Genomic DNA, 26,540 nt, shown 5'->3' with positions numbered 1-26,540 from the left:
ACCCTATGCCCTACATCAGGTATAGTGCAAGTAAGGGTGGGGCTTGGCCAAAAGCCCCTGCACAGCTTCTGGAGCTTTGCACAAAGTAGGCTTGCAGGCCAATCCTACTAGAAGCACATGTGAAAGACTTTCCTCATGCTCTTGAACCCAGCACTAAATAGGACTGACCTCACCGTGCATTAGCTGATACAAAAGGAGGGCAATCCTGCTCAGTTCCAGTAAAGCAAGAGAACTCCCTGCAGGGAACACACCCAAACCCAGGGCTAAGCAGGATGGAAAGGCCCTGCTGAAACCAAGGTTTCAATGAAAACCCATGCTCAGTCTAGCTGAGGCAGCAAAGTTTCAGCAGTTTCTGTTGTTTTAGAATCAGGAAAGGGTTTGCATTGGAACAGCTGCTAAAATGAAGGGTTACCCCCTCCTTCATTTTAGCAGTGCCTTGCTGCCTGCGTGGTGCTTCAAAGTCCTGTCCCTGGCACTTCAAAGTGCCAAATAATCTGATTGTCATTGTGACACTAGGTGATTGACATGGGCATGTCCCTACCCTGGTAGAAGCCTTTGTCAAAGCCACATGTCATTTTCCTAAATACTTGGCTGTTTGAGAGGGAGGTGTCATTCTGCAACTGCACCTTCCTAAAGTGGTGCATCACTATACAGTGTGTGTGTGTGTGTGTGTGTGTGTGTGTTTATTTTACTAATAAAAAGGGAACAAAAGATAAAGAGCATAAAGAAATACATCAGGTTGAAAACAGTGTATGGTTGGACATTATCATTGAATTTCAGTTAATAGCCATTTTCCCATAAACCTGCTAGGCTGGTTTTTATGTATTCTTTTGAAATCATAGAATCATAGAGTTGGAAGAGACTACAAGGGCCATCCAGTTAATCACAGTTACTATGGACCAAATTTTCTCAGTCCATTCAGCAGGAGATAAAGATTTTCCCTCAATTTTTGACCATTATAATCTTAGCAGCAGTTATAAAGCTGAACACTATTTCTTTATCATTTTCCAGCATAACATCTTATAGATAACCCAGCAGAAATATTTAAAGTTCCAATGGGTATATGCTAGCTAACATATGAAAGATATTAGTCTGATCAGTAGTCTGATCATTTGGATAAAGTAATTAATTCTAGCAATCTATGATCACTGGTTAAACTTGAATTGGAACTTCCATTCTAATATAATTTCAGCAGACCTAAATGAGAACTGTTTTAAAAACCCCTATCAATGGTATTTAACACCTTATATATTGAACTTAATTTATAAATTAGGATTGGATAAATGTTGGAGGTGTGGATTAAATAAAGCAAATTACATACATACCCGGTATCTTTGGGAATTGTTCTAAAATTCTGGAAATCACATTCTTTTTGCATCTCATCATAAAGCTCTGTTGCTCTAAGGAGCTCCAAGCACTTCTCATGTGTGCAACAAAGGCTTAGGAGGATTCCTCCCCCCCCAATTTTGTGCTCCCCAGGATGGCGGGGCTCACCCTCGGAGAAGCTTGAAGAGCATGCAGCCCAAGGAGAACCAGTCTGCGCTGCTGTCATAGGCCGTCCCTTTCTGGAGCACCTCGGGAGCCATGTAGCCATGGGTGCCGCTGTGATTAAGGAAGACAAAAGGAGCGAGTCAGAGAACTAGTGAATGCCTGGCTGCAGTTTAGGATGCTATGGGGGCAATGTTTGATGGACCACCTACAATGGTTCATTTCTAAAATCTGCAAGCAAGGGGCAGGGTTACTCGTGGACATCCAATGAAGCTGAAAATAGGCAGATTCAGGACAGATAAAAGAAAGTACTTATTCACATAGTTAAAACTATGGAACTTACTCCAATGGGAGGCAGTGGTGGCTGCCAACCTAGATGGTTTTAAAAGAGGACCGCACAAGTTCATGGAGGACATGACTATCAATGGCTACTAGCCAGGATGGCTCGGCTCTGCCTCCAACTATGGCATCTGAATACCAGTTGTAGGAAGAAGCCACAGGAGGGATGGGGGCTCTTGTACTCACGTCTGGGCTGGAGGGTTTTCCAAAAGAGGCATCTGCTTAGCGACTGCGGCAACAGGATGCTGGACTAGGTGAGCCATTGGCCTGATCCAGGAGGCTCTCCTTCTGTTATGTTCTTGAAACTCCCACAACTACTGTCTCTGAATCTAACAATCTTTTGATGCAGCAAAGGTGCACACACTTTTAGTGAGAAGGTTCTGCAACAATTTAGTGCCCAAATTATGAAAAAATGTAGAGAACTTGGCTAAACTTCAAGAATGAGTTTCTTATTGAAGTTTCATATTGAAGCTTTGGAGAAATACTTTGCTGTGCGTGTGCTGCCCACAGGGAGCTGAGATCAAACTTATCTGAGAAACAACTTCCTGGACATGCAAAGCAGGTGCTCTGCCACTGAGCTACAGCCCTTTCTCTAAAAATAAACTTAGTTTCTAGACCTCATAGTTCTGAATTAAATAGTAAGATGGGAAGCTGCCCTGTACCAAATCAAACAACTGATCCATCTAGCACCACATTGTCTACACTGACTGACAGCAGCCTTCCAGGATTTCAGACCTAAGACTGATAGTCCAACATGGAGTTGCTGGTGATCTTGTGTAAGAAACCAATCTTTTAGAGTGGCAGCACGGCACTTTGGAATTCGCTGCCTGTTGACACTGTACTCTTTTCAGTGCCCGCTAAAAACATTTTGCTTGAACATGCCTACCCAGCCTCATAATGTTGATGGGCATTTTAATCTGTTTTTAGCCATCTCTGATTTTAATCATTTTTTGAATATTTTAAATAAATTGAGGGTGTGGGGTTTTTTGTGTGTGTGCATGTATGTGTGCATGTATGTGTGTGTGTTTGTTTTACAATCAAGCAGCATATGAGCAACCTTCCCCTCTGCAGGGAGGTGGGACCAATTCGGATGGTCCGCCCCCGTTACTTAATGGATCCAAATGGTTCCCAGAGAGTGGTAAGGGATGCTTTATCCCATGTTGATGGCCTTTCAGCTGATTCCTTGGTGGCCCGCTGGAATGTGGAGTTAACCACGGCAATTGACTGTTTGGCTCCGAAGCGCCCTCTCCGATTGCATGGAGCCCAGACAGCCTCATGGTTTTCCACGGATCTGAGGGCAATGAAACAATCGCTGAGACAGCTAGAGTGCCGGTGGCGGATAACTCATTCTGAAGCTGAACAGACACGGGTTAGAGCTCAATGTTGAGCCTACCAAGTGGTGGTAGTGATGGCGAAGAAGACTTTCTCCACAGCCTCTATTGCATCTGCAGAAAACAGCAGCAGGAGACTGTTTCAGATGGTTTGCAATTTAACGCAACCACTTGCTCCATCAGGGCCCAGTACGGGCCACATGATCTCCTGCAATGATTTTGCAAAGCTTTCTGCAGATAAAGTGGCTCAGATTCAGGAAGGGGTAGACTCCACCATGGTTATCAAACTGCTTCTTAAAAAACCATCTTTAGATGTGGCCAAAATGGCCAACTATCACCCAGTCTCAAATCTTCCATACTTGGGCAAGGTGATTGATCGAGTGGTTGCTGAACAACTCCAGGCATGCCTGGAAGAAGCAGACCATTTGGATCTCTTCCAGTCGTGATTCAGGCCTCATCATTGGACTGAAACTGCCTTGGTCGCACTGGTCATTGATCTCCGGCAGGCTAGGGACAAAGGTGAGAGATGGCGGCTAACAGATTGAGGTTGAATCCTGACAAGACAGAAGTACTGTTTTTGGAGGACAGGAGGCGGGCAGGTGTGGAGGACTTCCTGGTCCTGAATAGGGTAACTGTGCCCCTGAAAGACCAGGTGCGCAGTCTGGGAGTCATTTTGGACTCACAGCTGTCCATGGAGGTGCAGGTCAATTCTGTGTCCAGGGCAGCTGGTATGCAGGTTGAGACCCTACCTGCCCGCAGACTGTCTCACCAGAGTGGTGCATGCTCTAGTTATCTCTCGCTTGGACTACTGCAATGTGCTCTATGTGAGGCTACCTTTGAACGTGACCTGGAAACTACAACTAATCCTGAATGCGGCAGCTAGACTGGTGACTGGGAGTGGCCGCCGAGAACATATAACACCGGTCTTGAAAGACCTACATTGGCTCCCAGTACGTTTCCAAACCCAATTCAAATGGCCTCGGTCCAGTATACCTGAAGGAGCATCTCCACCCCCAGTGCCGAGGGCCTTCTGGTGGTTCCCTCGTTGCGAGAAGCCAAGTTACAGGGAACCAGGCAGAAGGGTGTTTTCGGTAGTGGCACCCGCCCTGTGGAACGCCCTCCCACCAGATGTCAAAGAGAAAAACAACTACCAGACTTTTAGAAGACATCTGAAGGCAGCCCTGTTTAGGGAAGCTTTTAATGTTTAATAGAATATTTTATTTTAATATTTTGTTGGAAGCCGCCCAGAGTGGCTGGGGAAACCCAGCCAGATGGGTGGGGTATTAATAATATATGGTTGGTTGAAAGTCATTTTGAGTTGCCTTGGCCAAAAAAATGGCTTATAAATTTAATAAATTGTAGCAATATAAATTTTATGAAATAAATAAATAAGTGATAAATTCCTGATAGTAATCATGGTGGTGTTGGCAAAGAGAAAGCAACAGCAGTGCAAAGTGTCAGCCAGAAGCTGTGTTTGCACAATACTCACACGCTGGCATGAGGCTTCTTTTTGGAGAAATCGCAAGCCAGCCCCAGGTCGGAAATCCTCACGTGGCCGTGTTCATCCAAGAGGATATTTGCTGGCTAGAATCACATCAATAAGCACCTGTTACTTAGCAATTGAAACAAAGAAATGTTCGACCAACAAGGTCAGTTCAAACTGTGCACATGCTTAACCCCCCCCAAAAGAAAATGGACCTGCTGAAAAACTAACACTGGCCTGCATTTTTGGCACAGCTGCACACCCCCTCACCCATTTTCATTACCTTTCACCTGTTAGGAGCAGAGGGGGGAAAGTCAAAATGCTCACAAGCTATGCTAAGCACGGGCACAGACAGAGGATGAAGAGCTCTTTGAACCCCTGGAAGCATGCAATTTTTTGGCCCACCTAAACCACAGAAAGGCCAGCATCAGGGCAATCTAGAAATCCAAAGAGGGCGGAGGGGGTGGCACGGCGATGAAATGAGTGAGCTGGGGGCGAGAGTCTGAAGCAGAGGCCATGCTTTGGCTTGTGATGTGCTCTGTGTGGTGTATAATCCTGGAAATCAAGGAGATTTTCCTGCCACTGCTTTTCAGGAGCATCACTGCCTCCAACTGCAGATACAGGTGGGTAGCCGTGTTGGTCTGCCATAGTCAAAACAAAATCAAAAATTCTTTCCAGTAGCACCTTAGAGACCAACTGAGTTTGTTCCTGGTATGAGCTTTCGTGTGCATGCACACTTCTTCAGATACCTATTTTGTTCCAACTGCAGAGGCAGAGCATAGCCTTCCCTCCTCCATGAATTTCTCCAATGTGATTTTAAAGCCATCCAAGTTGGTGGTCATCACTGCCTCCCTGGGGGAGCAAGTTCTATAGCTTAACTATAATAGGACACACCTATTATGTGTCATGAGTTTTACTCTTCACAGTCGTCCTGCAACTCACAAAGCAGGGTGGGTGGCGAGACCCACCCACCTGTCATGTTGGACCCTGCGTTGCCCTATAGTTAGGGCTTTAGTTTTTTCAGCCACTTTCCCTAAGCCCCATTCTGCCTTTGCCTCTCAGGCCAGTTACAGCAAGCACCTGCGATGAATTGTTGTGACATGAATATCCCTCACTCCTTCCAAAATCAGCCTGCAGTTCCCCACATCCATCTCTGGCACTCCTTGTCATTTATTCATCCCTCAAATCTGTGTGGCACCATGATGGCATTTTCATCTCCTAAGTAAAAGTTACCTTCAAGTCTCTATAGACCACAAAGCGATTGTGCATGTGCTCGAGCCCAAGGATGATCTCAGTGGCGTAAAAACGCATCTCCTTCTCCGAAAACACTCCATGCTGCGAGAGGTGGTAGTGAAGATCTCCACCTAGAAATGAAGAGGAGGAGGGAAAGGGCCCAGAGGTCAGTTTCACAGGAAGAACAAGCCAGGCTCAAATTCCAGCACCTTCAGTTACAAGAAGGGGAGCAGCGTCAGGACAGGCCTTTGCCGATGAGCATAGCTGTCAAGTTTCGGATTTGAAAATAAGGGATCAGCAGCCTCACCTATCCCGGGGACAGTCACATGGCAGTGGTGGGCGGAGCCAGAAGCAAGAGTGGGCAGCACTGGTGTGAATGCGCACAGTAGGCTTACTGTATTTTGGAAACGCTGCCCATGGGCTACGACGCCTGTAAGCGAGGGAAATGGCTCCCGCTTGCTTTGAGGCTGCAAGGAGGCGAGGTCTTCCCAGTCCCTGGCCAGCAGGGGGAGGGAGAGGAGCTGCTTCCTTTGAAAAAACAGGAAATTAAAGGGATATAAAAAATAAGAGATAGCAGCGGGAAACTGCTTGAAATAAGGGAAATTCCCGGGGAAAACGGGATACTTGACAGCACTGCCGATGAGCCTGGAGAGCCTGCATTGAGCTGGGCAGTCTCTCCTGGGCCAGGAGAGCAAATGCCTGGACTCTTAAGTGGGAAGATCCGCCCAGCTTCCCTTCTGTTGGTGTTCAGGTAGGAACTTAATACCCATCTGCTTAGCTGGATCTTTAAATGACATTGAAGCTACTTCTAAGAGTGCAATTATCTTATTTTTATCCATAATTTAACTGTGATGTTTTTTATTTTTGATGTCTACGTCTTAAGAAGAGTTGTTTAACTACAGTGGTACCTTGGTTTAAGACCAGCTTAGTTTGTGAACAACTTGGATTAAGAACGCTGCAAACCCAGAAGTAGGTGTTTTGGTTTGTGAACTTTGCCTTGGAAGACGACCATGTTTCACTTCCTGTTGAGTGTGTTCCATATGTAAATTGAGTCCCCCGCTGCTATGGGAAAGCACGCCTTGGTTTAAGAATGCTTTGGTTTAAGAACGGACTTCCGGAATGGATGAAGTTCATAAACCAATGTCAGATCTGCCTGGCGGTTGCTCACGAGTAACCAAGCATGAGTCCCAACTGTCTTTTAACAGTTTATTGGTGCAGACTATTTACAGTGTAGAGAAACAGAAAAACATGACCGTCCTAGTCACTAGCAGAATCCGCGAGTGCTGGTTTCCGGCTGTGACCCCAACAAAGGAATATCGGCATCCCCAGGCGCCTCCTCCCCTGTCTCCTTTTGACCCCCCCTGCGCAACTGGGGCGACGGAAGTGCCGTGCTCCCCTCTAAAGGAATGTTGCGGGAGGCACTTGGGCTCTCAGCAACATCCTCAAACTGCTGCCTCTCCGGACTGCTGGTTCCCTGCCCTTCCCCACCAAAGGAGGAGTCGCTCTGCCCCCTGGGAGATGTATCACTGCTGAGGGGCAACAATCTACAGTGGTACCACTGTACCAAGGTAGTTTAATATTAAACTACGGGGGAGGGAACACGGTGTGAATATAGGGAAATCCATTAATAGGAAGAGGATGAAGAGAGACAAAGAAGAAGGAGGAAGAGATTTTAGGAGCAACCACATTTGCTAGCCTTTCCTGGCCTCTACTTGCCCCCCTCTTTCGATCCACATCCAGATCTTCCTATTCCCAGCCTCCACTCAACACTCTCCTTTCATTCAAAGGTTTTCTTTGTCAACCATTGTAAGTGTTGAGTTGGGAAAATACTTTTAACATATCCAAATCCTGTGCCAGGAAAATCTGAATTCTGCTGCCTTCATTGATTCTGCAGTTTAAGCAAAGATGGGCAAGGCTATGGTGGAGCAAAGAGCGACTCAGAACCATAGCTGTCAACTTTCGGATTTGAAAATAAGGGATCAGCAGCCTCACCTATGACAGTCACATGGCAGTGGTGGGCGGAGCCAGAAGCAAAAGTGGGCGGAGCAGATAGAACACGGTGTCCGCGCTCTTCCCCCACACCGCCTCTGCCGCTAACTACTGTAACTGCTACCACTCCCACCACCAATTCCCTTTCCAGACACCGGAGCGCAATGGCCCCTGTGCGCAAAGGGGTTACAGCTGGCCTGAAGAGGCCGGGGCAATGAAAGGCCAAATCAGAGCTGTTCTTTTTCGAAAATAGCAGCAGTAAATTCTGGAATTGAGTGCAGGCAACAAACAAGCAGTGAGCGTCGCCGTGGGGGGAATGCGTGCTCTTGGCGACGCAAGCCCCCCTCGGATTTGGAACAGGCACAGAGCGGGAGCCGGCTGGGGCGCGATCCACACAGGGCTTACGCCGCGAAAGCCGTGAGGGGAGTGTGTGCTCTTGGCGACGCAAGCCCCCCTCGGATTTGGAATGGGCACAGAGCGGGAGCCGGCTGGGGCACGATCCACATAGGGCTTACGCCGCAAAAGCGGCAGGACGCACAGTAACACCAGCGCAACTTTATTCTGAGGGAACACGCTTCAGACGTGACCTACCCATAGCCAACCTCCTCTTCGCAACACCTTCTGGGCGGCCGGAAGCCCCCCAAACCAGTTCCTCCTCCCCTCACGCGCAAAGCACCGCCGCAGCCGCTTCTCGCCATCAATCCTGCCCCAAGGCAGCGCGGGCCCGGGAATGGAGGGAATCCAAGGCGCTCTCCTTCACTGGGGCTTTTTTTGCTGCTTGGTCTCACCCTGCCGGCCCTCCTCCAAGGGTGAGGAAGAGGAGCGGCTTGCCAGCCAGCCGTCGCGTGCTCTGCCCTCCATCCCAGCGAGCCTCGCCGCGCAGCCTTTTGTTTTCCCAGGCCCGGCAAGAAGAGTTTGTGCGCTGAGAAGGGGTCGGCTCTGCCGGGCAGGAACGCCCAAAGGCCTGGCCAGCGCGCCGCACCCCGCCCCGCCCACAACCCGGGAATATACGGGATTTTGATTCATCCGGGATAAAAGCAGGAAAGGCGTATAAAAACGGGAGAATCCCGGCCAATACGGGATACTTGACAGCTATGCTCAGAACCCCTAGGCCTCACTCTTCCAAAGCAGAGTTTCCTCCTATGCTCGCCTCCAAATCTCCCCCAAGCAAATGAACACATTCCTCTACACTTAATTGCAGAGTTGCAAGTGCCATTTGGTTTCCCACAATGGAGTGCTGGGGAAAGGAAATGGCTGCCCAATAACTGTAAGCAGTCAAAGCACATCTGGGATGACAAAGTAGGGCTTCTTGAAACACTCAAGTCCCTTCCCTGTAGACATTAATCAGTGGCTGAACCTGTCAGGGACTCCAGGACCTTCCCTAAAAACACTGCAGTCTGGGAGTGAGTCCAGTGAGCTACTGCTGGGTTCCACCACCATCCTGGCAGTACATAATAATAATAATAATAATAATAATAATAATAATAATAATAATAATTTATTTATACCCCGCCCATCTGGCCGGGTCTCCCCAGCCACTCTGGGCGGCCTCCAACAAATACCAAAATACAATACAGTCACAAATTAAAAACTTCCCTAAACAGGGCTGCCTTTAGATATTTTCTGAATGTCAGGTAGTTGTTTATTCCCTTGACTTCTGACGGGAGGGCGTTCCACAGGGCGGGCGCCACTACCGAGAAGGCCCTCTGCCTGGTTCCCTGTAGTTTTGCTTCTCGCAGTGAGGGAACCGACAGAAGGCCCTCGGCGCTGGATCTCAGTGTCCGGGCTGAATGATGGGGGGGAGACGCTCCTTCAGGTATACAGGACCGAGGCCGTTTAGGGCTTTAAAGGTCAACACCAACACTTTGAATTGTGCTCGGAAACGTACTGGGAGCCAATGTAGATCTCTCAGGACCGGTGTTATGTGGTCCCGGCGGCCACTCCCAGTCACCAGTCTAGCTGCCGCATTCTGGATTAATTGCAGTTTCCGGGTCACCTTCAAAGGTAGCCCCACGTAGAGCACATTGCAGTAGTCCAAGCGGGAGATAACCAGAGCATGCACCACTCTGGCAAGACAGTCTGCGGGCAGGTAGGGTCTCAGCCTGCGTACCAGATGGAGCTGGTAGACAGCTGCCCTGGACACAGAATTAACCTGCGCTTCCATGGACAGCTGTGAGTCCAAAATGACTCCCAGGCTGCGCACCTGGTCCTTCAGGGGCACAGTTACCCCATTCAGGACCAGGGAGTCCCCCACACCCGCCCGCCTCCTGTCCCCCAAAAACAGTACTTCTGTCTTGTCAGGATTCAACCTCAATCTGTTAGCCGCCATCCATCCTCCAACAGCCTCCAGGCACTCACACAGGACCTTCACCGCCTTCACTGGTTCTGATTTAAAAGAGAGGTAGAGCTGGGTGTCATCTGCATATTGATGAACACCCAACCCAAACCCCCTGATGATCTCTCCCAGCGGCTTCATATAGATATTAAAAAGCATGGGGGAGAGGACAGAACCCTGAGGCACCCCACAAGTGAGAGCCCAGGGGTCTGAACACTCATCCCCCCCCCCACCACTTTCTGAACACGGCCCAGGAGGAAAGAGCGGAACCACTGTATAACAGTGCCCCCAGCTCCCAACCCCTCTAGCCGGTCCAGAAGCCAGTGTTGGACAAGTAAGAAGACCACCCTATTTCTAGCTCTAGCACTTAAGGGGGAAGTCAACAGACATCAGCATTTCTTTGGAGGACACCACCCAGGAAGAAACCCCATTATAGGAAACCACAGGTTCAGGGTGGATTTGATTTAAATCAAACCAATTTAAATCATGATTTAAATCACTAGTCAGTAAGGCTCAGGGTGGATTTAGATTTTTTAAAAATCTGATTTAAATTTTTTAAAAAATCCAATTTAAATTTTAAAAAATCAGATTTTTTAAAATTTAAATCAGATTTTTTTTTTTTTAAATCCACCCTGAGCCTTACTGACTAGTGATTTAAATCAAATCCACCCTGCACAGGTTTAGGGGGAACCAATGCACACCTGGTCAGGCCAATGGCCTGACCCTCTTGCTTCAGAAAATCCCCAGCAGCACATGACGACGTCTGCCTGTGTGACAGCATGAGCCCCCCTACTTCTGAGGGGGACCAAACCCTACTTATAAGGAAGAAGAAGGGCTCCTCAAATGCCCTAGATCTGGGACTGGGAGGAAAGGAGCAGTAAAACTAGCTAAAACTAGCGGCTGCTCTGCTAGGGCCTTGCCAGTCCTGAAGCAACACAGGAACCACTGTGTTCCATAGCCTACCAGGCAGCTCTCCTGGGCCTCAGCCATGCAGCAGGGGTGGTGGGAATGGAACAGTGACCAGGACTATGCAGGCTCAGGCCTGAGAACACTCTCTGGTCAATACAACAGAGGGAACACAACAGAGGGAAGGGACCACACCAGCCTCCCAAGAAAGAGAACTTCATCCTAGCAAAAGCCACTTAAGAGAATGCATGATTGAGGAGAAAAATCTAAAAATTTCAAGCAATGATTCAGTGTTGGTGGAGAACCTGCTCATCCTTGGGATGCTCTGGAGGACTGTCAGGGAACTGCCACCTGGCCCGCTGAGGGGACCGGAGGGACTGTTGGGATACAGGGAGCCCCAACACCAACTGCGCAGCAGCACCTCTTCCCCAGCACAGAAAGCTACACCTCCAGTGGGGAGGAAGGGGAAGGGGCCAACCTGGCGAGGAGGGCTTGGAGATGCTACAGAGAGCCCTAGCGCCTCATCCAGCCAGGAGCGGCAAACAAGGAGTCTGGCAGGGAGAGGGCTTGGGGATGCAACAGAGACCCTGCACTCACCTCGCCCGGCTGGTCAGGAGGGAGGCACACCATTTCTGTTGCCCCAATTGCGCAGAGGAGTGAAACGCAAGGAGGGTAGGAGGAGACTTGGGGTGCCGAAGTTCTTATGCTGGGGAAAGAGCCGGAAGGGTTCTGCCAGTGACTGAGACAGACATGTACCTTGTAGCTCTGCACTGTAAATAGTTTGCACAATAAACCTGTAAACAGATAGGTTGGGCTCCTGCCTCGTTACTCGTGAGACACCACCACACAGACCTTACAAGGACCACCCCCAAACTGTATTGAAGACCCCCCCATATGTACTCCCAAAATTAATCAAAGAAAGCAGTCAGGAACACTGCAATGGCCCTGCTGGATCTGACCCTGTTTCCAACATTGGCTAGCAGAGCAGGGAGGTGAAAGCCCATGACTGTCCTCCAAGAACGTGCCTCCATTTGCAAAGCTCAGAACCTGGCACAGCAATCTGTTCATATTCCCACCCCAAGATCTCCCACTTGATCTTCCTTACCGTTCATCAGGTCCAGAATGAAGCACAGCTTGTCAGGGGTGTGGAAGGCGTAAGTCATGCACACAATGAAAGGGCAGTCCTGGGGCGGGAGAGAGAGCAAAGGGTTTCTGTCAAGCAAGATACTGCCTTCCCGGCCCCTCCTGGATCCAGCAGGTAGGCACAAGGTACAAGTTTCTGGTTTGCTTTTGGTACTAAGAAGTAGCAAACCTTTGGGAGACCAAACAGCCTCTGAAAGAGTTGGATGCTGTGCTGCCTAGTCCCGATTCCTGCCTAGAGGCATCCTTAGTTCACAGAACCATAGAACTGTAGAGTTGGGAGGGACCCTGAGGATCATCTAGTTCAAAATCCTGCATTGCAGGAACCACAGCTAAAGCATCCAGGACAGGTGGCCATCCAACATGTTTAAAAACCTCTAAGGAAAGGGAGTCCACCACCTTCTCAGTCCGTTCCACTGTCAAATGGCTCTTACCCACTGTAAGTTATTCCTGAAGTTCAGTTGGAATCTTCTTTCTTGTCATTTGAATCCCTTTGTATGCTTCCTACCCTCTGGAGCAGCAGAAAACAAGCTTGCTCCATCTGACAACCCTTTAGACATTTGAAGATCAAGACCTCTCAGTCTTCTCTTCTCCAGGCCAACTTCCCCCTATGTTCAAGGGGGAAGAAGAGCTGGCCAGACTTGGGACCTGCTACCAACTGACATCCTCCAGTCCTAGTCCCAGCCTACATGTGCCCAGACTAGAACAGTGGCTCAGACCCATGACCCACTGTCCATTTAGTTTTCAGATGTACAGTCCACCTCAGAAAGCCTGGCTTATGGATTCATAGAATCAAAGAATTGTAGAGTTGGAAGGGACCCTGGCAGTCATCTAGACCAACCCCCTGCAACACAGGAATCTCAACTGCAGGTTTGCATCATAACACACACCTTAGTCTGCTGTTTCACACAGTAACTAACCAGCAACTGGTGTTCAGAGGTAGCTGGAGGTTCCACTTAGTCATCACTTATTAGACTTTTCCACCATGAATTGGTTTAACACTCCCCTCCCCCTTTTTAAATTCCTCTAAGCTGGCAGCCATCATGACATCTTTTGGCAGTGAGTCTCATCAATCATTTACCCGTATGCATTCAACCTCCTTCACGGGATCATTGTGAGGATAAAATTATGTACAGCTAAATAGAGATGCCCACCCTGGGGCCTTGGGATAAGAGGGGACAGAAATATAAAAGAAGCATAAAGTAAAAGTCATTTCCACACATTGCCCTCAACTTCCCAATACAAATGTAGGCAGCAGGTCTGAAGTTTCTCTGAAGGGGCTTGTGTACTCCTATATAAGATCATAACTCTCCTGAAACTCAATGGATCCCTTACAGGAAGGACTCAGTGGCAGAGAACATCAGAAGAGCCTGGCTGCTGGAATCCCCTTGATGATTCCTGTTGCCCCTTTTAACCTTTCCCTGGAATCTCCAGATAGGGCTGGGAGGGACCCGGAACACTGCTGCCAGTCAGAGTGGAAAACACTGAGCTGAATGGGTCAATTGCCTGACAGTATCAGGCAGCTTCCTAAGTTTCCAGCCCAGTTAAATATGTGCCATGGATTAGGGTACCAAAGTGACAGTAGGCCCATCTGCCCACAAACCTCATTTGTTTCACTCAGCAGGCCTTCTCTGGGGCCTCTTTGCTGGGCTGGGGGGGGGGCGGGCGGGTAGTGCTTCATCGGTCCCCTGCACACAGACTTCTCTCCACCATTCAGTATTTTTTTCTCTTTCTTTCCTCCATTGGTCAAATCACCCTATTGCAAACCTCTCCCTCTCTGAATTGCTGCAGCTGACAAAGGAATTTCCTTTCCAATAAGTGACATAATATATATATATATATATATATATATATATATATATATATATACACACACACACACACACACACACACACACACACACACCCTGCCCATCTGGCTGGGTTTCCCCAGCCACACTGGGTGGCTTCTAACAAAATATTAAAATAAAATATTCTATTAAACATTAACTGAGGCCCAGATGTTGGGCTCCCCCTGCCCCTTCGCCAGCATTGTGAGGCACAGAGGAGCCTGTGACAAGGCACCTGGTGGGTCCTGGACTTGTTTCTCAACTTGCTCAGATAAGCTCCACTGAATGGACGGGGGAATGGAAGGCAGGAGAGAGGAGCTGAACAAAGGCTGGCAGGCCTGGCAAAGGAGATGAGCTGCTAAACAATACATGGCGCGACCCCAGGAGCCAGTTAGAGTATCTGGAGGGCTCTAAAGCATTGCAAAGGAAGACACCCCATTCAAGGTCAATATCATTATTGTTTCTTCAATTTATTAGTTTCACAACAACTTGAACTTAAAAACACAGACATAAACGTGTTACACCATAGTGAGATGGGGTGAAGGGAATCATATAAAACATGAACATTTTGTACAACACACAAAAAGCACTGCAGGGGGTGCCTTTGGGTCCCTTTCAAACTGTACAATTCTATGCAAAAACAGCCCCTCCTCATCAGTCATAGCCAGCTTTGGCATGCAACTCAGGCTACCAAAGGCCTGCGAGATAAGCCTTTACCTGCTGACGAAAAGCACCAGGCGGACCTCCCAGAGGAATGGGTCTCTGGCTGAGCTCGCTCAGCTAACTAACACAATATCTCCTGGAAGGCAGCTAATATTGAACTTCCTCCACACTCAGGTTCCTGCTTTTAGGCCTGTTCTGCTCTCTCTCTCTCTCTCTCTCTCTCTCTCTCTCTCTCTCTCTCTCACACACACACACACACACACACTTCTTTCTTCTTCTTTGGCAATCGCTCATAGCCGAGTAAGATTGTCTTCCATCGATATGGTCTTAACAGAGAGGCCGTAAGTGACTGTGGAGACTAATTCTGGATCCACACATCCTTCCACAGTAGGGGCATAGGTTTCTGGGCAGGAGTTGATCGCGGTGAGGGTTTGCCAAGTGTGCCTTCCTCTTAGCACATTTCTCCCCTTCATCATGAGTTCGAGCATCTTCAAAGCCCATGACACCTTTGATAAAGGCTTTTCTCCAATTGGAGCACTCGCAGGCCAGTGTTTCCCAGTTGTCAGTGTTTATACTACATTTTTTAAGATTTGCCTTGAGAGAGTCTTTAAACCTCTTTTGTTGACCACCAGCATTACGCTTTCCATTTTTAAGTTCTGAATAGAGAGAGTAGTTGCATTGGAAGATGATAATCAGCCATCTGAACAACATGGCCAGTATAATGAAGTTGACGTTGAAGAATCACTGCTTCAACACAGTTGGTCTTTGCTTCTTTCAGTACACTGCCATTAGTTCACCTGTCTTCCCAAATGATGTGTAAAATGATTTATTGGCCCACAGATGGTCTTTGTGGCTTTAAAGAAACTCTGTGCATCATGAGGGTCAACTAAGTGCTGGATATCTTTTTTTTTTAATTAAATGAACTATTTATTCAGAAGATATAAATACCTCTTAACAAAAATCTGCAGCTGATTTACAGAAAAAAGAATCATCGTACAATAAGATATGCACAAAGTTCAGAATACAATTAATACATTTCAAATGCGTCATTTAAAACAGCCACTAAACAAGGTAGCACTCTCAAACATCTCCAATAGACCTTTTTTCCCCTCCCCCTCCCCTCCCACCCTCCCCTCTGGACAGACCTTCGTTCTTCAGATCTTTATCCATGTACACAGTCTGTTCATTCGAGCTTGTATGTTTGGGTTGGCTTCACCCCTTTCTATCCAATTCCTGTAAATTGCCCATTTATTTGTAATTCTTTGGCATTTATTTTCCCAACTATCCTCTGCCGCTATCTGTGCAAATATTTCAGATTGTACGTATTCAAAAACATAATCATTCCATTTTCCCATTTTGCCTTTTCTTTCCATCCCAGTGCAATAACTGCCATTCCGGCTAGAATCATAATCTTATACAGCTCTTGCATATTACTTTTTACTTTGTTATTTCCCAGTATTCCCGAAAATAGTAAATCCCTATTCACTTCTATATTTATTTGAAATAATCCAGAAATTACCTTTGTAATCTTTTGCCAATATTCCTTAACCAGACTGCATTCCCACCACATGTGGGAATAAAATCCTTTTTCCTGACCGCAATGCCAACATTTGGGACTAAACCCTTTCACTATATACGCCATTTGTGCCGGAGTTCTATACCATTTTAATAAAAAATTTCTACTTAATTCTTTAAACTTTTCTATTTTAATATTATTTATATTCTTCATCAATTCTTGGACTACACTTTGATGAATAACACCCTCCTGCTCCCATTTACTCTGGATTATTCTTATCATTCTTTCTTTATCCCCGCTATCCCCTTCTCTGTCGTTTGTCTTCTGTTCAACACCATATCCACTTTCATCTCCGTCCTCCTCATCTCCTCCGCTCTTTCTGTTTTTATCAAATCATAAAGTCCTTCCACTTTCAACCAATATTGTTTTCCTATTTTTTCCAAAAAAACATTTTTTTTAATTAAACTCCCTTCATCATCATACATATTCCCCAATATAACAAATCCCCGATCCTCCAATCTCCTCCACCAGCCCGGTTCCCCCTGACTCTCCAGCAAGTATTTTAACGGCATCCATTTTGAGAGAGTTGGCATCCATTTCGTATTCCATTTCTTCCAGATTCCTAGCGCAGATTTTCTTGGTCCTATTGTCTTCTTACAAGCCAAATTAATATCTCTAATAAATATCCCCTCTCTTCCTATTCCTTCATTTATTTCATTTTCCAGCCTAATCCATTTAGTCCTATCCTTATATCCAATGTCTATTAAATTTTTCAGTTGAAATGTTTCGTAATAAAATTCTAAGTTTGGTATTCCCCATCCCATCTCTTCTTGCGGTGAGTAATTTACTATGTCTGGGGTTCTAACTCTTTTGCTTCCAAAAATCCAATTTTTAAATACCTTATTCCATGTTTTGAACCATATTTTCCTAATGGGTAGTGCAATTACTTGAAATAAATATAATAATTTCGGTACCAGAAACATTTTAACTGCTCTAATCCTACCTAGAATAGATAAATTCTTATTTTTCCATGATTTTATATCCTTCTTGATCTTCCTCCATGCTTCTTTGTAATTTACATCTGGAATCCTAGCAATATTTTTTATGATATTTACCCCCAAATATTTAATTTTTTTCTTATTAATAATAGGATATCATCTGCATACATGTTCAACTTGATTTCCTCCTTTCCTTTCTTATATCCTTTTATCCTTACTGAATTTCGTATCCTGTCTGCCAAGTACTCCATACCCAACACAAATAGTAGCGGTGAGAGTGAGCATCCTTGTTTAACTCCTCTTTGTATATTGAATTGATCTGAAACCCCCTCGTTCACTCTGACCACAGCCTTCCCTTCTCTATACACTTCTCGGATTGCTTCCACAAAGTTTTCTCCTAATCCTACCTCCCGCATGATGTTCCATAAGAACTTATGTCTAATCGTGTCAAAGGCCTTATACACATCCAATTTTAAAACCACCAGTTTACCTTTTACCCTGCTTGTTAGTACGTTTAATACGTTTCTTATAGGATGGCCTATGTATCTTCCCTTAACAAATCCATATTGATCTTCCTTAATTATTTTAGGTAGTACCTTTTCCAATCGTCTTGCCAGGATCTTTGTAAATATCTTATAGTCTTGATTTAATAGACTGATTGGTCTGTATGACCCCACCTCTGTAGGGTCCTTTTGTGGTTTTTCAATCACTACTATTTCCGCTAGTTTCCAGGTATCTGGGGCTTTCCCCCCTTCTAGGATATTATTAAATACTTTTTTTAGTTCTGCGCCCAGGATATGAATTGTTTCTTTATAAAAGTCTGCAGTAATTCCATCTAATCCTGGTGATTTCTTACTCTTAAATGATTTAACTACATTCTCTATTTCTTCCAGAGAGATTTCCTCCTTCAGTCTCAATCTATCACTTTCTTCAATTTTAAACCCTAAGCTTTCCCTACTGATATTTTTATTTTCTTCTGTATATAAAGATTGATAGAATTCTGCAAATTCTTTCCTTATTTCTTTAGAGCTTTGTGTGAGTGTTTTCCTTCTGGTCTTAATGGCCTTCACCCTCTGTTTATCCCTTCTTTTCTTTAAATAGTTTGCAAGTCTCTTATATGATCCTATTGAGGTTCTCTGAAAATCGTTTTTGATCATATTATCTCTCTTCCACACCGCAACTATATCCAACTCATCCAATTCCTGTTTTAACTTTCTTAACTGCTCCTTCCTACTCCTTAGATATTTAACCTGTTGCTGTTGTTGCAAAAAGTCTGCAGTAATTCCATCTAATCCTGGTGATTTCTTACTCTTAAATGATTTAACTACATTCTCTATTTCTTCCAGAGAGATTTCCTCCTTCAGTCTCAATCTATCACTTTCTTCAATTTTAAACCCTAAGCTTTCCCTACTGATATTTTTATTTTCTTCTGTATATAAAGATTGATAGAATTCTGCAAATTCTTTCCTTATTTCTTTAGAGCTTTGTGTGAGTGTTTTCCTTCTGGTCTTAATGGCCTTCACCCTCTGTTTATCCCTTCTTTTCTTTAAATAGTTTGCAAGTCTCTTATATGATCCTATTGAGGTTCTCTGAAAATCGTTTTTGATCATATTATCTCTCTTCCACACCGCAACTATATCCAACTCATCCAATTCCTGTTTTAACTTTCTTAACTGCTCCTTCCTACTCCTTAGATATTTAACCTGTTGCTGTTGTTGCAAAAATTCAATCTCTTTAATTTTTTCCTGTCTCCCAGAGTACCACTCCTTCTTAATAGCATTCTCTTTCAATATACAATGTCCTCTTATAACAGCTTTGAAAGCGTCCCACACTACCGGGATCTCGGCTGAGCCATTATTCTCTTTAAAGTACCAGTCAATTTGATTTCTGATATATTCCCTATCAATCTCTTTTGCCATTATTAGATTATTATACCGCCATCTCCTACTTTTCCCATCTTCTTCCAGCCCCAGCTCCACAAATATTGGAGCATGGTCTGATATCCATATTCCCATAGTATTTGCCGTTTTAACACTAATTTCATTCCCATCTTTAATTAACACGTAATCGATATAAGAAAAACTCTTGTGTCTGTTGGAAAAAAAAGTAGGTTTAGTGCTGGGATTACCCATCTCAAACACATCCTTTAATCCCCATTTAGATAATCTAAATGTGTTATCGTTTTTTATATTCCAGTTAAAATCTGCTGTAACGATAACTTCCCCTTCAGCGTAAAGCTGCAGTTTATTCAAGATTTTCTTTATAAATTTTTTCTGTCTTGTGTTTGGACTATATATATTAGCTATTGTAAAGATTTTTTGTGACACTTTGATTTTTAAGAATATAAATCTACCATCATTATCTTTTTTCCGGCTCAGAACCTCTGGCCTGAGATTTGCATTACATAGTATAGCGACCTTTCTAGCCTTGTTCGTCGCTTTTGATTCTTCTATTAAGCCCCATTGCTGAGAGCATAACAAAGGTCTATTATTTGCTTTAGCTCTATGTGTCTCCTGAAGGCATAATATATCCGCTTTCATCTTCTTTGCCAATGTCAGTACCCTATATCTTTTAATATTTGAGGCCAACCCGTTAACATTAAGCGATAAAACCTTTAAAGATCTATCCATTGTCCCGACTACCATTTATTTTTTGAACCCTTCTGTGTACATATTTTGTATTTCCAGTTCCGTCCCATTCAATCCCCCTCTCCCTTCCCCCCTGAGACTCAGATAGGGATCTCCATGATCCCTGTCTCATGGTTTCTTAGAGGACTGCACTCCTCTCCCTTCACTCCTGGAAAGTTTATGTCCTTAAATGTATTTACAAAAGCCCGTTTTAAATTGTCTCTAGTATTTATTATTTCTTGCTGTTTCCTTCATCTCCCGACTGCCGTCTTCTTTTACTCTCTTGTCTCTGCACTGGAGATTGTTCACTAGGTTCTCCCTGTTGGTCTTCCTGTAGTTCTTCCGAACTTGAGAGTTCTTGCTCTATCCGTCCTTGTATTCCAACTTCTAGGTCAGTTAGCATTTTTTTTGCTTCGTCAGGGTTCTTAGCCGAGTATTTCCTGCCATCTTTATAGACCACCAATGTAGCAGGGTAGGCCCAGGAAAAGAGGATTTTATGTTTGTATAGAGCTTGTGCGTACTGCTGCATTTGTTTCCTTTCTTGCAGCGTTTCTGGAGAGAAGTCTTGTCTTACTATGACCTTTCGCTGTTTAAACTGCAGGTCTGCTTTCTGTCGAAGAGATTTATAAATTTGATCTCTTAACTTCTCCCTTGTAAATGCCATTATTACATCCCTGGGAATTCCGGAGCCTCCTCGTGGTGTAAACAGACGATGCACTCTCTCGATTTCATATTGCTCAATTACAATTCCTTGTTCTTTGAGCCATTCAAACATCCCCTTTTCCAGGTCCTTATTTCCAATGTCCTCAGAAATGCCAGAGAACTTCAAATTCCTTCTACGCTGTCTATCATTCATTTGCGAAATTCTTTTTGTCAAGGTTTCTATTTTATTTGCATTTCCTTCTGCTACCTCTTTTGCATGCTCTGCTATTTTTGTTACTTTTTCTAATGTAGCAGTCATTCTTCTCATTTCTGCTTTCAGTTCTTGCATATCAGCACGGACATTTATCTCCGAACGCTGGATCATCTTTTTTTTTTTAATCCACCAGGTATTCTTTAGTTCTCTGGTTCTTATTTGAACCTCAGCCTTAGCGTTGGCATAGATTTTTTTTCTTAGTGGTGCAGTTTCTATCTCTTTGCCAGATCTGAAAGGTCTTCCTTTTCTTGTCAATAATGTGTTCAATCTCACCGTCATTCTCATCAAACCGGTCCTGGTGTTTCTTGGTTTGGTATACAATAGTTTGTTCACAGGCTTGGTCCAGTGTTCCTCGATGTTATCAGTGAACTCCAAAAGCAGATGGTCTTTAAGAGTTGTTTGGAAGCAATCCCGCTTAATAGGATCTTGAAGGGATTGAGTGTTCATTTTGCGCCTTGGTTTCCTTCCTTGAAGCCTGTGTTGAGGTAAATTCTTGACGGCCAAAGTGGAACGTATTAATTGGTGATCTGGCCAGCAGTTGTTGGCAGTCGTCATAGCTCTGGTAAGGAGCACATCATGACGATCTTCAGCTCGGACGATTACATAATCTAAGAGGTGACAGTGGTTTGACCAAGGGTGCCTTCAATATATATATGTGTGTGTGTGTGTGTGTGTGTGTGTGTATACATACACAGTTGAAGGAGTGTGTTGGTAATAACAAGGTTGTGCAGTGCACATATCAACAAAAGTAAGATTCCATTCTGGTTGCTGTTGCCAGTTCCTTCTTTCCTAATAGTGCCAGGCCACAGATCAAAATCTCACCCAACTCTTGCATTAAAGAAAAAATTTACTCTCAGCTGGATACCATCCTATCAGAGACGCATAAGGATAAAATTATCCTCTTGGTGATTTTAATATCTTCATCGGCATCCAGTGTTGGTACCTAAGCGCTTAGAATAGTAGCCTGTAGGTTTTTGGCGAGTTTTATTTGAAAGGTTGAAAGTCACTCATTAATGCCAGTAGGGACTTCTGGCAAGAGCTTCAATGCACACAAAAGCTCATACCAAGAACAAACTTAGTTGGTCTCTAAGGTGCTACTGGAATGAATTTTTTATTTTGTCTTCACAAGATGGTTTTTGATAGCAAAGCCTACTCCATTTATTCAACATTCTTGTTCAGGTAGACCTTTCTAGAAGAATGTGTAGGACTGCTCAGTACAGTTGCCAAGCTGCTCAACTGCCTCATTCCTTGAGTCAGAATCCACCGCCCATGTGCTGCTTTGACTAGGGGCCTCCAGATTTGATGGTCCTGTCCCCATTACCATCGCCATGGGACTTTTTGGAGTTTGAGTTTGGGATGGGTTTTTGGAATACCCCTGTGTGTGAATTTGTTTTGTGTGTAGATCAGCGCACACTGATCTACACAGCCTTCACAGTACAGCTCTGTTCCAATGGCGTGAGTATCATGACGACTGGTAGATTCTTACCTGCTGCAGCCTTCATCAGCCACTGTAACATGCCACTTGTTATCTTCTGCCTGTTCTGCCATTGAGGACTTCTTGGATCATCCTTCGTCTAGCTCCTCTCCTTTGACCTCACTGCCTTGGGTGACCGTGCTGGGAGTACAAGAAAGCCCACTCACCACGACAAGGTGATGATCCAGCGAGTGAACTTCTCTCTCTTTCTCTCAGTGCTGGGTATCCTTGACACCAGCCTTTGGCCCTCCAGAGGTTGTTGGACTCCACTCTCATCAGCTTTGCCATATTCAACCCCCACATGATGGCATTCTCTTTCCACAGTCAGAGCCAGTATGCCTCTCTGTATACCAGTTGCAAGGAACCACCAGTGGGGAGGCTGCTGCAGCACTTGCAGGCTTCCCAGAAGAAGTATCTGGCTGGCGTCTGTGAGAACAGGATGCTAGACTAGATGGGCCCCCTTTGGCATGTGGGATATGTCAGTCAACATTTTAAGGGAGGACCAACTGCCATTTTGTGTCAGTTAGTTTTGGTCTGTTGGTCAGTTAGGCTGCTGCTGCTTAAAGATTTGTTAAGAGACTCACTAATATACTTTATATCTTTTGTTTTGTAACCTAAATATGTACATGAATGAATCTGTCAGTAAATTACTTTACTTTGGTTATTAATTAGATTCATGTGTATCTTTATTTTGAGGCGGATAAAGGGATTGACAATCAAGAAAAGGACGAAAGATTCAAAGGAGTCAGCAGCCGTTTGCTGCTGTGCAGGTTTAAATAAAGAACGTTTAACTCTGCTACTATATTATATAAATGTTCCCACAGGCCTGATCCAGCTACAGGGCTCTTCTTATGTTCTTATTCACTATCCTAGTTTCATTTTCCAGCACACACATTTTTACAGATCAGGAAATCGTGAATTCATTTGGAACGGAGTCACTGAGAACAAAAAATAATAATCAACTTCTCTGCCGACATCCCCAGTAACTATGGCAATCAGAGCTACTTTTGGCTTGACGTAACAAGGTTATTTTTCTCTGAAGATGCTGCCACTTTGACATGTGTTTCCTAATCAGCCCAGAAAGGAGCATTTGGAGTTGTGTGCTGTGTGTGCACTTGACATGTGTATCTTTTTAGCTTTGTTATGTGACAGGAGAGACACTGGGTCACAACCACAGGAAAGGACGGGGCTGATGTAAAACAAGAAATTTGCCTCTCCAAATGCTGGTAAGCCAACTGGGTCCTGAAGATAAATGTCAACTTTCGGATTTGAAAATATGGGATCGGCACCCTCACCTGTCTTGGGGACAGTCTATGGTTCTCAGGGACAGTCCACACAGCGGTAATCCCCCCAGGCTAGAATTTAATTTACACCAGGCTACACACCATCATCTTTCCCCCACCTCAGGGCCTCTTTTCCAGGGAGTCTTCTCTTCTCATGCAATGCTTCAGGATCTGTCCTTCCGGTGAGCAGCCAGGGCCGATGTGCTTCAGAATGGACACCACCCCCATCCATCTCCCCATCCTCCTCCCTTTTCTTCCCAATGTCTCAATAACTGAAACTGATTTGTTAAAATGTTAGAGGAGGAAAATATGAGAGAGACATTGTACACACCTCTGTAAATCAAGAAAATCTTTAATAAAATATATATATATATTTTAAAAGAATGGATTGGTTTGATTATCTTCTTGCAGTCCACGGGACTCCAGCACCACAATTCAAAAGTGTCAATTCTTCATGGGGGGATTGATCAGGTTCACTCTTTTGGCTCTCTGGCATCCATTAATGACTTATTATACAAATGTGTTGCAGGCTTTGCATCCTTTAACACTCTTTTGGAAGGAGTGTATTTGTGGGCTGGGCCAGAGTGGTTGATTTTACATGCAAGCAAAGCACTGTTTCTACAGTGCTGTTTTCTAATGACATCCTATTCTCTGTAACTATCTTTCTCACCATACTAAACACCCTTTCAGAACTGGCATTGCTGTGGGGAATACAGAGTAAAGCCTTCATTAATCTTGGCAGCTCACTGAACCCCTAGCAGGCCTCAGAATCTGTCAATTTTTTCTTCTTGGGGGAGTTGCTTGCTATCTGTCAGCTGGTAGTCAAAGGAGCTCCGAGAGAGACCAGTGAGTGGCAGCCACAGCAATGAAGGCTGTTTTTTTTGTTGTTGTTGTTCTGCTCTCCTGGCTTGCAGCATCCAATCCTTACACGCAGGAGGCGGGATTTCTTCGCTGCAGCCTTTAACCCTTCATCACCTGCGAGCTGGGCAGAAAACAGCCTCTGCCCCCAGTCGGTCTCAGACCCCTTATTGGGGAGCAATGCAGCCGAGCAACGCAGCTGAGGAGCCTCCCTGGCCGGCAGAGGGAGGGAGAGGAGCTGCTTCCTTTGAAATCCGGGAAATTAAAGGGATATCAACAATCCGGGATAGCAGCAGGAAACGGCATTGGAATAAGGGAGTTTCCCGCAAAAAAGGGGGGGTTGACAGCTATGCTCTATCCGCTGTTGCATATCATGGCTGTAGTGTCCTTCAATGTATAAAGTCCTTTATTATAGTACTGAGGGGTTGAAGAAGAGTCCTGCTGGATCAAAGCAACCAGATCATAATGTCATAAAACTTCAAAGTTGGAAGGGACAGCAAGGGTCATCTAGTCTAACTCCATGCAATGCAGAAATCACAGCTAAAGAATCTTACAGGAGGACATCCAACCTTTGTTTAAAAACCTCCAAGGAAGGGGAGTCCACCAGCTTCCAAGAGAATCGGTTCCACTGTCAAAATGGCTCTTACCATCAGAACGTTCTTTCTAATGTTCACTCGGAATCTTCTCTCTTTTAATTTGAATCTGTTGGTTCAAGTCCTACCTCCTGGAGCAGCTTGCTCCATCTTCCATGTGACAGTCCTCCCAGGTATTTCAGATGCTTCCATGAAGCCCATAAGCAAGGCCAGAAAGCAACTCCCTGGCCACTGGTGTGCAGAAACACACTGCCTCTGGGTAGGGAGGTTCCATATGGACAGCATTTCATAGAATGGCCTAAAGTCATCTAAGTTACTACATGGTATGGTGCTGGCTGTGCTGGAATTTGCCTTACACCAAGTCAAATGATTGGCCCACCGAGCTCAGTACTGTTAACGATGATTGGCCAGGATTTCAGCTCTGGAAATTCAAGGGCCTGGGATCTGCATCCAAATCAGATGTCCTCTGCAACTGAGCTATGTTCTTCGCTGCAGCCTTTAACCCAAACCCACCAACTTAGATAGCTTTGAAAGGTGGGCAAGGCAAATCCAAAGAGGAGGATAAGGCTGCCTGGTGGCAGCATCTTATCTCCAGTATCAGAGGTGGGATGTCTCTGGGTCCCAAGTGCTGGGGAGAATAAGGGGGGTGTTGTTGCAGTTATGTCTTGCCTGCACACTTCTTGGAGGTATGTGGGTGACTCCTGGGAAGATAGGCCTAGATGGGCCTTTGGTCTGATCCAGCTGCAGGACTCTGATGTACGCTGGTGACCATCACCACAACTCATGACAATCAGTTCCAAAAATTTATTAGGTGCTGTCTGAGTACCTTTCTTCATTTCCTCCTGAATCTCTTGGGGGACAGAGAAAAGCTTTCCACTTTCTTTACCCCATGCCTACTTTCACAAACCTCCTTAATGACCTTCCTCAGGAACCTTTTTCCTTAAGTGCTTTAGCCTTTTTGCATCAGGAAGGTGCTCCTGCTCCAACAACCATTTTGGTTGCCATTTTCTGTACTATAATATCCAGCTCTATAATATCCTTGCCTGAGACAGGCTGGCCAAAGCTGAGCATCAGGCACATTATTATTATTATTATTATTATTATTATTATTATTATTATTATTATTATTATACCGCCCTATACCCGGAGGTCTCAGGGCAATTCATGCCCTTCAGATGCTGTTGAACTCCAATTCCCATCAGCCCCAGAAACCAGAGGTCAAGGGCAGTGGGCAGGAGAGCACATCCTGTTTCACCACCTGAGGCAAAATGGGAAGGGGCTGCCTTGCCAATCCCTCCTTTACCTGAGTGATGTGGCAGCGACTGCAAAACAACAATGGCTAGTTCTGGTGAGATCTCATGGGGCAAATGAGCTCTCGCACAGCTTTCTGTGGAAGGTTCCACTCCTGGTGTTCTGCCACCCAAGGCAGCTGCTTTGGCCCACCTCATGGGCAGGCCTGCCCTGGCAGTGAGAGTTGGAGCCCACTAGTATCTGGGGTTTCAGGTTGGGGAAGACTGCTGTACACCACAATTCAAATGT

The 26,540-nt window shown here is 45.2% G+C and overlaps 1 protein-coding gene across 3 annotated transcripts in view; it reads right to left on the bottom strand.

The window, feature by feature from the left end:
- GRK3 (G protein-coupled receptor kinase 3) overlaps positions 1 to 26,540 on the bottom strand; it is a 119,719-nt gene that overhangs the window by 13,978 nt on the left and 79,201 nt on the right. For 2 of the 3 annotated variants that reach the window (XM_033169455.1, XM_033169456.1), the window contains exons 10-13: positions 12,210 to 12,288; positions 5,875 to 6,005; positions 4,648 to 4,742; positions 1,495 to 1,602 (exon numbers count right to left, since the gene is read on the bottom strand). In XM_033169455.1, coding sequence (XP_033025346.1) covers positions 1,495 to 1,602; positions 4,648 to 4,742; positions 5,875 to 6,005; positions 12,210 to 12,288 — 413 coding nt within the window. The remainder of the gene's footprint in view (positions 1 to 1,494; positions 1,603 to 4,647; positions 4,743 to 5,874; positions 6,006 to 12,209; positions 12,289 to 26,540) is intronic. The other variant, XM_033169457.1, reaches the window with a different exon arrangement.

The sequence above is a fragment of the Lacerta agilis genome, chromosome 14 (assembly GCF_009819535.1).
Source record: "Lacerta agilis isolate rLacAgi1 chromosome 14, rLacAgi1.pri, whole genome shotgun sequence".
Classification (NCBI taxonomy): Eukaryota; Metazoa; Chordata; class Lepidosauria; order Squamata; family Lacertidae; genus Lacerta; species Lacerta agilis.
Note: the sequence above shows the minus strand (reverse complement) of the source record. Positions and strands in the feature narration are given on the sequence as shown.